The sequence below is a fragment of the Electrona antarctica genome (assembly GCF_951216825.1).
Source record: "Electrona antarctica genome assembly, chromosome: 21".
NCBI classification, from domain to species: Eukaryota; Metazoa; Chordata; class Actinopteri; order Myctophiformes; family Myctophidae; genus Electrona; species Electrona antarctica.
In genome coordinates, this window is record NC_136802.1 from 15,220,339 (window position 1) to 15,230,965 (window position 10,627).

The 10,627-nt window shown below is 44.3% G+C and overlaps 2 protein-coding genes across 2 annotated transcripts in view; both read left to right on the top strand.

The window, feature by feature from the left end:
• dnah2 (dynein, axonemal, heavy chain 2) overlaps positions 1 to 5,376 on the top strand; it is a gene marked incomplete at its 3' end in the record, with an annotated part of 107,870 nt that extends 102,494 nt beyond the window's left edge. The window contains exons 41-43 of the mRNA XM_079490663.1: positions 3,861 to 4,037; positions 4,239 to 4,313; positions 5,368 to 5,376. Coding sequence (XP_079346789.1) covers positions 3,861 to 4,037; positions 4,239 to 4,313; positions 5,368 to 5,376 — 261 coding nt within the window. The remainder of the gene's footprint in view (positions 1 to 3,860; positions 4,038 to 4,238; positions 4,314 to 5,367) is intronic.
• A 724-nt stretch (positions 5,377 to 6,100) lies between these two features.
• On the top strand, positions 6,101 to 10,134 carry LOC306914468 (dynein axonemal heavy chain 2-like). Its single transcript, XM_079491503.1, has 2 exons — positions 6,101 to 6,242; positions 9,836 to 10,134. Exons 1-2 carry the CDS (start codon positions 6,104 to 6,106, stop codon positions 9,982 to 9,984), a joined length of 288 nt encoding a protein of 95 aa, XP_079347629.1. The 5' UTR covers positions 6,101 to 6,103; the 3' UTR covers positions 9,985 to 10,134.
• The last annotated feature ends 493 nt before the right edge of the window (positions 10,135 to 10,627 follow it).

Below are 10,627 nucleotides of genomic sequence, written 5' to 3' on the forward strand. Positions count from 1 at the left end.
TACAGCTCAGGCAAGCGACTCACGTGTCCCTGTATAAACTACTAACGCTGTGCATCATTTACTAGTTACTTTGTAGATTTAGATTATTATTACAAAATATACTGTACAGTAACCACTTCAGCCCTAGATGCATTTTTGGCCATTTGAAAATAGCCGAGCTACAAGCGCACAATGCCTCGCGATGTGACACATTGTGAGCTCGTATAGATCTGCTACTTCCAAAAGATCTTTATACATTTGAAAACTTGAGTCATTCTGCATAATGAGTACTTTTACTTTTGGTACTTTGAGTCTATTAATGATGCCAATACCTTTCACACACGTAGCTATACATTTTGAATTCTGGACTTTGACTTAAGTTGTAACAGAGTATATTTCTGCATCGCAGCATAGATACTTTTACTTAAAGGTAAAAGCTAAAAAGATCTGAGTAAATTTTCCCACCCCTGCCTGCAGCCTGCAGCTTGCAGGGGAAGCCTGCATGCGTACGCCGTGCAGGCCCGAGGGACAGATTGATGGCGGCGTGTCGACAGCCTGGTGAAATATACTTCCACCAGGGCCTTGCATTAATGAGCCGCTCCGGCTCTGCATGCGCGGCCCGCGGCCCGTGACTCCATATGAGCGGCCCGCGGCCCGTGACTCCATAATCACTGTTCTTGAAAGTTGACACAGTGAGAGCGAGATCCCACAAAACCAATGATCTGCATGTGCACGCCGGGGGAACTGCTCGGGTTTTCCACATCCTCGTCCAAGGAATGTCCAAAAGAGCAATATCGGTTGTCGTCGGAGCGGTTGGAAACCCTCGTATGTCCAAAACCCTGCTGTACTGTATGTCGCTTTTTAGGAAATGGGTTGTGCATGGGGGAGGACTTGTGTTCCAGGTCTACTCAGGCTTTTGTGAATGCCCCAGACAGTGTTTTAAGTTGCTGGATTCAGTATTTAGATATTTTATATTCATTTTAGCTGCCCCCACCCCTCCTTTTTTAAAAAGTGAAATATCCCTTTAACCAATTTCGACATGGCATAGCTGTTATATAGGCACACAAAAAAAGAAGAATAGCAGATCTGCAAGCCCACACCGTGTCACATGGAGACTTGTAGATCTGCAAGCCCACAACGCGTCACATGGAGACTTGTAGCTATTCTTGCACCACACCAAGTCTGAACCACCTTAACCAAGGTGGTCCCCAGCTAAATGATAGAGTTGGTAACCAAATGGTCCCTTATTAGATCTTTAACTCTTGAGAGCGTAAAATGAAACCAAATGGACCCATGATTGATTGATTGATTGATTGATTGAAGAATTTATTAACAGATTGGATAATTACAGTACATTTCAAGCACAACTCAAAACAAAACTGTTAACTGTGGACGACACCATAAAGCATTACACTTGTTTACAATTGTTTACAGTCATGTTCAATTCATCATAACATTTAGAGACGTACAATCACTTCGATATAGCCATCAACAGGAAATCATCATAGAGGAGGTAAAAAGGGGGGGGGGGAAACATACAGTGACGGGTCCATTTGGTTTCATTTTACACTCTCAATAGTTCAATTATTGTTAAACATCTGCATTACTTCATTTACAAGAAGTTACACACTTAGAGAATGTAAAATAATTGTTATTTTGAACGTTTCAATACAGCATGGCATTGTGGACAAGATTATTAACCGACAACATATATAAATATTCTTTAGTCTCGGACTCTCGGGTCTATTAGAGAGGCTAAATGTCATCAGATGCTGATCCCGTGGCTCAAATGCCAAGTAAATAATGGGCCTTGAAATGAACATGGTGGAAAACCACTGAAATAGGGCGTTCCTTTATGAAGAATGGTGAGTGGATGAAAGACAGAGATACAGGGTTTCTGGCTGAGAGGGACGCAATGACAACAGCCATACGGGGGAGACGAATGAGCTCTGCTTTGCCGACTTGGCCTGCAGTTCCTCTGGGCTGTGTCATTAATCCTTGAACCTTTTAAATCTTCTTCTCCTTATTTATTATACCCTGGCCTCCATGCTGTGTAGCTGTCCTCTATCCAGGCTACATAGCACCGTTTCTTCAAAAATGGACAGTGGTGTAAAAAAAAGGTATTGACGTTTTACTTTACTTGAGTAAAAGTATCAATACTGCGGGCCTTAGGCCTGACTCACACCTTTCGATCTAGCATACAACATTGATGCATGCTAGATGTAAAGAAAGGGTTTGTTTACATCTTGCCCCAATGCATTTCCAATGGAAGTCACATGGTTTGACACAACATTTGTGTTGTACGGCTTTCGGCTGTGTTTCGACTGCCCCCCACCTCCTCATACAACCCAAATGTTGTGTCAAACCATGTGACTCCCATTGGAAATGCATTGTGAGCTTGCATCAGTCAATAAGTCTCATGCATCAGCCATACATCAATCTGTTGTGAAGGTGTGAGTCAGGCCTTAAACTGTCCGGAACAAACTGGGTAGTGTGAGACCTTTGGGGACAAAGGAGGCAAAGCAAAGTAATAAGTAACTAGTTACTTTTGGCAGGGAGTAATAATATTACCGTTTTGGAGTAACTTTTCCAATAGTTTGGGATGGTCCATGTGACAGCTGCCTGTGGGGATCTCTGTGTTGACATTAATGCACTCCACAGCTGCTGTCTGCCTTGACTCAGGGATGTGTTGTGGTCCACCTGGAGTGGGCTTTTAATGGACTGTTCCATGTTGTCGCCATCGGGCAGAAACCTCTTAACTCCATATCGCGAAGCCTGTGCGCTTTTTGAGCTTGTATAGATCTGCTATACTCTTGAACTGTCTGGTGCTGGGACTCTGGTGCAACGCACAGGTCCTGAGCCTGGTGAGAGCAGGAGTGGACCTGGTGAGACGTAGGAGGGGCCCGGACAGGAGACAACCCACAGAGCCTAGTCCCTCCATGCGCCAGAAGTGTACCTCCCAGCCCTGGCAGAGTTCTGGAGTAGTTCCAACGGATTGTGTGCCCCTGGTTTTTCCCTAGTGGGACTGATTGAGGGTAGCTACTGGGACGTAAGTCGGGACTTGATCACTCCCGGCTGGGTCGCCTGAGTGAGGGGTATGATGTTGAGAGACCCGAAACCCCGTTGACCTCAGGATACAACACTGAGAATACGTCCCAGGTGCATCCATGCAATGTTTTTGAGTGGTGTAAACCACTCCTACAACTGGCTTTTGTGTGCATAAAAAAATGACCATGGTTGCTATGTTCAAAATAATTTCTGACGTAATTAAATCACACCCGGGTGAACTGGATGACCGTAGCAACCGTGGTCATTTTCTCTGCACAAAAAAAGCCAGTTGTGAAATCACATCCGGGTGTGATTTCATTACGTCAGATCAGAGCTGATCAGGCTACATAATACCTTACCTTATTTCATTACGTCAGACATTACGTCAGACCACAGCTGATCATGCTATATAAAACCTTACACCACTCAGTTCACACGGGTGTGATTTTTGAGTTATTGAGTGCTTTTGAATTTGAATCCTGAAAATAACAGTGTGTGTGTGTGTGTGTGTGTGTGTGTGTGTGTGTGTGTGTGTGTGTGTGTGTGTGTGTGTGTGTGTGTGTGTGTGTGTGTGTGTGTGTGTGTGTGTGTGTGTGTGTGTGTGTGTGTGTGTGTGTGTGTGTGTGTGTGTGTGTGTGTGTGTGTGTGTGTGTGTGTGTGTGTGTGTGTGTGTGTGTGTGGTCTCACATGGTCTCAATCCTGAGCTGACGAGTCTTAATAAACCACAATCATTGCTGTATAGCAATGATTACTATCAGAAAACGTATTTTATGCACACAACTTTAAGAGTGTCTGTGTGTGTGCGTGCATGTCTCCCACCGCCTCCCGAGCAGGCCTATGCGTCTGTGAAGCCCCTGGCGTGGTGGGTCAGAGACCTGTGTCAGCGCGTGGAGCAGTTTGCCCGCTGGGCAGAGAGCGCCCGGCCGCCCGTCCTCTACTGGCTGTCTGGCTTCACCTCCCCCCGGGGGTTCCTCACCGCCGTGCTGCAGGCCTCCGCGCGCCACCACCACGTACGGAGGAGAATACACACACATGCACGCACACAGCCACGCACACGCATGCACACACAAATGACAAATCTGCTATATTTTAAAATCCACCGGTTCTCAAAGTGGGGTCTGGGGACCCGTAGGGGCCCTTGGAGGGGTTGCTACATGATTGATAGATCGACAACTATTCCACAATCTTTTCAATTCTTTCCCCCCCACCAGGTACCAGTGGAGACGCTGTCCTGGGATTTCTCTGTATTCACCGTGGACGAGAGTAACCTCCTCTTCCCTCCCAAGGTGACTGACGCACGCACGCAACGCACACAACGCACGCAACGCACGCACGAACGCACGCACGCACGCACGCAACGCACGCAACGCACGCACGCAACGCACGCAACGCACGCACGCACACAACGCACGCACGCAACGCACGCAACGCACGCACGCACACAACGCACGCACGCACACAACGCACACAACGCACGCACGCACGCAACGCACGCAACGAAACGCACGCAACGCACACACACTTGCACAGAGCCACCTTCTCAATGCTTTGAGTGGAACAAAACCAAAATACAGCCAGAGGGCTGTGTCTTTCTGCAAGGAAACACACCAGGCACAATCATTTAGTGGCTGATGGAGGGAAATGAGGGCTAAAATATTTATATACATATTATAAAATAAATATATAAATAAAATAGGCTAAATGTTACCTATAGTTTCCCTTTAAGTACAGGCCTATCGGTATTCATCACACATTTCCATCACTCTGACTTTTTACATCCCACTCTCTCTCTCTCTCTCTCTCTCTCTCTCTCTCTCTCTCTCTCTCTCTCTCTCTCTCTCTCTCTCTCTCTCTCTCCTCTTATTGTTGTTGCTGTTGCTGTTAGTGAGCTCTCTCTTGAACATTTCCATTTTCGCTAAACCCGGCTTTACAATTCTGATTTTCCCTTCTTTTTTTTTTGACAGCATTGCGAGACGTGTTCATTTGTCTCTGTGCCTGCAAAGTAATTGCTATTTCCATTTGTTTGTCATCCACACCTCCTTTTCTGCAAGGAGCGCTCGCTTCTCCCCTCTGTATACTCCCCCATCCTCAACCCTGCTCAACCTTACATCTTTCATCCTTGCTTTCCACTTTCCTTCATTGAGGTTGGTCTGACAGAGTTATCCCACAGTTATACTCTGACTCTCTCGCTCTGGAGACTAAAGTTGTCAGTTGGCACGAGTCGCACGGCTGATTTCAGTCATTTGGATTCCATAGAAGCCTGCATGTCTTACGCAGCGAAAATAGCCGATCTATAGGCTCTCAATGCGTCTGCGGCGCGAGTGCCGAATGGCCTTCAAGTTTGAGTAAATGAATGGTCACGGTTTAAGACCGCGACAGAGGGGCGCCGTCTCAAGCAAATTTGAGCCATGAGAGACACCACAGAGTGGGCTAAAGCCATGGCGAACATTGTGAAGTTTGCTTAGCCGACTCATCCCCGTTCGAGTTGCGACCCGATATTGGATAGAAATGGTAAATCATGTTCTGGTGAGAGTGTTTGCCCCGACTGCCACTCAAAGTGGCTACAGGCCAATCAAAGCGGGTCCTTGCACAAGTTCACTGGCCAATCACAGCATGTCCTTACTCAATTCCAAGGATATTCGCATTGAGATGAGAGCTATACTTAAGTTTACTGTAGGATACGTTCGCTTATTATTTTAAGATTAGAGCATTTGAAGTGGTCAAACTAGCAATATGTTCAGAAGCATCTTCCATAAAACAGTAATGGTTTTAGGTATTTGATAAAAGCAAAGGTTAAAGGCTCAGCCTGTGATTCCTTAGCCTGATTGGCATTGTGTACTGTAGAACAGCAGGGACAATGTTATACTCAATCATTTTTTACATGCATCATTTTTGCATTTTGTGTTATGTTGTTTAGGAACCGTTCACACCATTTCTCACATCGCATTATAATAGCACTTGGCCATACACATTTTTTCAGTCGTCAGATTTAATTTTGAATCAATCAATCAATCAATCAATCAATCAATCAATCAATCAATCTCTCACCATCTCTCTCTCTAGGACGGGGTTGTACATGAGGGGTCTGTACCTGGAGGGAGCGGGTTGGGACCAGAGGAACTCGTGCCTGGTGGAGGCCGAGGCCATGCAGCTGGTGTGTCCCGTCCCCGCCATCCACTTCAAACCCAGCGTCACCCGCAAGAGGACCACCAAGGGTGAGTCCCAGTGACCCGTCCCACACCCAACACATTCCCAGCCCATGACGGAGATCTCCGTCATGTGGTCTTTTCAGTGGTTTATGATAGATGGCCCTCTTCGCCAACCTACTAGATGTGCCATTCCAACACTTCAGGCTTTCCTGTACTTTTACTGCATTTTTTTCTGGAAGTACTTTTTTTCCCCAAGGTTCTTTTCACTGTTTAGCCTTGCTAATTCTTCTCCTTTGTTACTGAAAACAAGCACAGGTGGACAGTAACTGAGTAAATGTACTTAAGTACAGATTCTGATAATTTATCTTCCGTTCCGTCTGTATAGGTTATTCTAATATGTTGGCAAATAATTTCAAGAAGATTGTATCTATGTACTGTAGCTCATAGAAAATAGCCAATGTGCAAGCTGCTCACAACACGTCACAATGGGACACATTGTAGATTGACTATTCAATATTTAGTTTTGTAAAAAAACAATTCAGTAAACTAACTGAAACGGTCCTACCTATACTCATCATTTCCCCTTAATGGATTGGAAAAAACAATATGTCGTTCTCCATCTCCATGAATGTATTTTCTAAATAAGCACCAGAAATGAGTCAATAAAGAATATGACATGCTTGCGCCGTCCTGTGAAGCCTCCTTTATTAATGTGTCCATGGACATGATGACGAATACAGCCAAGCAATTATGGTTTCCCTATGAAGAACAGTTACGTGCACTTTTCAAATAACTACACTGCGTAACTAATAAATGTTCAGACAAGTATTTGTCATAATGTTATGCAATTCATAATATGTCATATATTCCTTCAACTGTTTGTGGGGGATTTGGTTAAAGTTAAAAGTCACAAGTCAATAGTCTTTTTCTACACTCTTTTTTTTCCCATACTTATCCAGACCTTTAAATTGCTAAAATCCAATTCCATACTTTTCCATATACTTTCCATACTCCCTTGTTATAGTAATATAATGTAGTTCTACAAGAAAGCACATCAGTGCTGTGGTTTTAGAGTGACTATTCTCACTGAAACAACAAGGTCCTATAAATTGAATGTGAAAAAATAACAGCAATTCATTGATGTGAAAAATAAGAAATGTACTTTTACTCAGTGTACTTAAAGGAGCATTCAGTGATTTGGGTGATTTGGAAAACCACCCAGTCCGCCCCGGTAACAAAATGTGCACATGCACAGTGTGGGGAAGTGCAACAGCATGTGCACCAAGGCCCGCCCCCACACATGATTGGAGGAAGGCCCCTTTCATCCTGATTGGATGAAGGCTTTGCCACCCGCCACCAAAACTGAAACTAGGGTTTTTTGACCCCAGGGGCTCACTGGGGACAGGGAGGAACTCCTTATATGGTCAGCACACTCTATAGTAGGGAGGATTATCCAAATAAAAAAAAAATAAAAGTGATATTTGAATGAAGCGAAATCACTGAATATACCTTTAAGTACATTTAAAAGCAAGTACTTTTTTTTACTCTTACTTAAGTAACATTTTGACTGAGCTACTTTTACTTGTAGTGGAGTAAATCTGAACAGGTCGTATTTGTATAGTCTTACTCGAGTACTGTCCACCTATGAAAACAAGTGTCCCTTTTTGACACTTCTTTTCATTGTAAAAAAAGGATCTGAATATCATTTACGTAACAACACCTGCAATTGCCCTCCTTTCTCACTGACCACGTTCTGACAATTTACTGACAATCCACTGTCTTGCCAATGGCATGACTTGGTGTAACGATACATTTTAACATCGATACGATACGTATCACGATACCTGGTTGACGGTACGATCCATGAACGATATTGGTATTCATTATGGCAATACGATACAATGATTTGAAATCGATATATTAACTATTTAGCAAATACATTACATTTGTGTGAAACTTGTGGATAGTGCAGGTTTTTTAAGGGAAAGATTTTAATATTTTGGTTATAATAAATAAGTAAACACAGTGATTCTCTGGCAAATAGATGAATTAGATTAATAGAATAGAATTAATTAATTACTTGATGATACAACTACAGCATCACAAAAGTATCAGAGTATAGCAGATCTGCAAGCCGGGGAGGCGGGCACATAGGTTAGTGAACCAATAGGAAGTTGGCGTCGGTTGCCCAGAAAAGCACAGTGCTCCAGACTCTCTATCTCTATCTCTATCTCTCTCTCTCTCTCTCTCTCTCTCTCTCTCTCTCTCTCTCTCTCTCTCTCTCTCTCTCTCTCTCTCTCCCTCCCTCTCCCTCTCCCCCCCCCCCCCCCCCATCACCCTGTCTGTTCCTACCCTTTCTCCAACTTTCCCCTTGTCTGCATTCTTGTCGTCTGCTTTTTCGTGTGTGGTTGATATGTGGCATACTGTATGATGATGTCACATGGGGATAAAGTACTCAAAATGTACTTCAGTAAAAGGACATAAGTACTGACATCAAAATGTATTTGAAGTACGAAAAGTAAAAGTACTCATTAGACAGAATGTCCCGTTTCAAGTTTTCAAATGTATAAAATCTTTTTGAAAATGTTAGGGCTGAAGTGGTTAATGTAGGCTATGTTTTGTAATAATTATCAGAATCTATAAAGTAACTAGTAACTAAAGTTTTCAAATTAATGTGATGGAGTAAAAGTGCATTATTTGGATTTGAGATATAGGGGAGTAGCAGTAAGTAAGTATTGGAAATACTCAAGTATTTAAATAAGTATGAGGGGGCACGGTAGCACAGCCTGTAGTGCTGTCGCCTCACAGCTAGAAGGTCCTGGGTTCGATTCCCGCTAGGGACACTGTGGGTGCTGGGGGCGTGTTCTCTCCTCCGTCTCATCAGTGCCCATACCCGAGGCGGGGTTGGCAAAAGGGCCTTTCTGTGTGGAGTTTGCATGTTCTCCCCGTGTCTCCTAGGGTATAGGTACAGAAACTATAGTACAATACGCACATCACTTCGTGGAGGTGCTGGGTTCAAAAGGTTACATAGGAAAAGAGAAGGGAACCCGCACACTCATATGCTCCAAAAGGTATATTTATTGACGACGTTTCGAGCCAAGGCTCTTCATCTGGTCAAAACGTTTCGAGTCTTGGCTCAATAAATATCTCTCTTTCCCTAGGGTAGGTACCCTCACAAAAACATGCAGTAATCCTGGTCTCTAAACTACCTCCCCCTGGCCAGCCTGATGGAGGGGAAAGGAACTGGTCGGAATAACGTGTTCCTTCCACGTGCTACATCCGGCCGGGGTATCCTCATGTATCGGCTATCCTCATGTATAGAAGGAAGCATGAGGTCAGTCCGCTGCCCTCCCCAGGTTGTCAGAGGAAGTGTAGCGCCCAGGATTACATTAGATAATTGGCACTGGGTGAAAAAAATGGGTTGCAAAATCGTTGGATAGAAATTATAAAAATAAAAAAAATTAAAAAAGGAAATACTTAAGTAAAGTACAAATACCTCAAAATGATACATACATACATTATAAGTACAGTACTTAAGTAAATGTGCTTAGTTACTTTACACCACTGGTCATGTCTGGTTCACATAAGTACAGTAAGTTAGTAACACAAACGTGTGCGTGTGTGCGTGTGTGCGTGTGTGCGCGTGCGTGTGTGTGCAGGTATGTACAGCTGTCCGTGCTACTCGTACCCGGTGCGTTCGGGCGGTCCAGGCGGTCCATCGTTCGTGGTGTCCGTGGACCTCCAGGCCGGAGCCGCCACGCCTGAGCACTGGGTGAAGAGAGGCACCGCTCTACTGCTGGGTCTCTAGGACACACACACACACACTGAATAAATAATTTAAGTTTTTTTATTTCATTGTTTATACACTGTAATTATACAACACACAGTTGCATACTGATGTACTGTATTCGTTTTGTTCTATAATAAACAGAGCTGATCTGATCAGTAATCAACTGTGTTTAATCATCGAGTGTGTTGCATTTCACTGGACACATCTTTCTGTTCATTGTGATGTGATGTGTGTGAGCTTGGCCTTCTTGGCAGTTCCTGACGTCTTTTTTATCAATCTATGTCCAAGCTGCTTCTTTTCACCTGACAGGCGGGCTAATGCCTTTGAAACTGGAGGTCCTTGAAATTCTTGAGAAGCATACAGTGATTTTGTGTATAGCGTCAAGGACAAGGTCCCCCTGGCCAACTTCACACCATCTCTAAGCACTGTGTATAGCGTCAAGGACAAGGTCCCCCTGGCCAACTTCACACCATCTCTAAAGGACAAGGTCCCCCTGGCCAACTTCACACCATCTCTAAGGACAAGGTCCCCCTGGCCAACTTCACACCATCTCTAAGGACAAGGTCCCCCTGGCCAACTTCACACCATCTCTAAGGACAAGGTCCCCCTGGCCAACTTCACACCATCTCTAAGGACAAGGTCCCCCTGGCCAACTTCACAC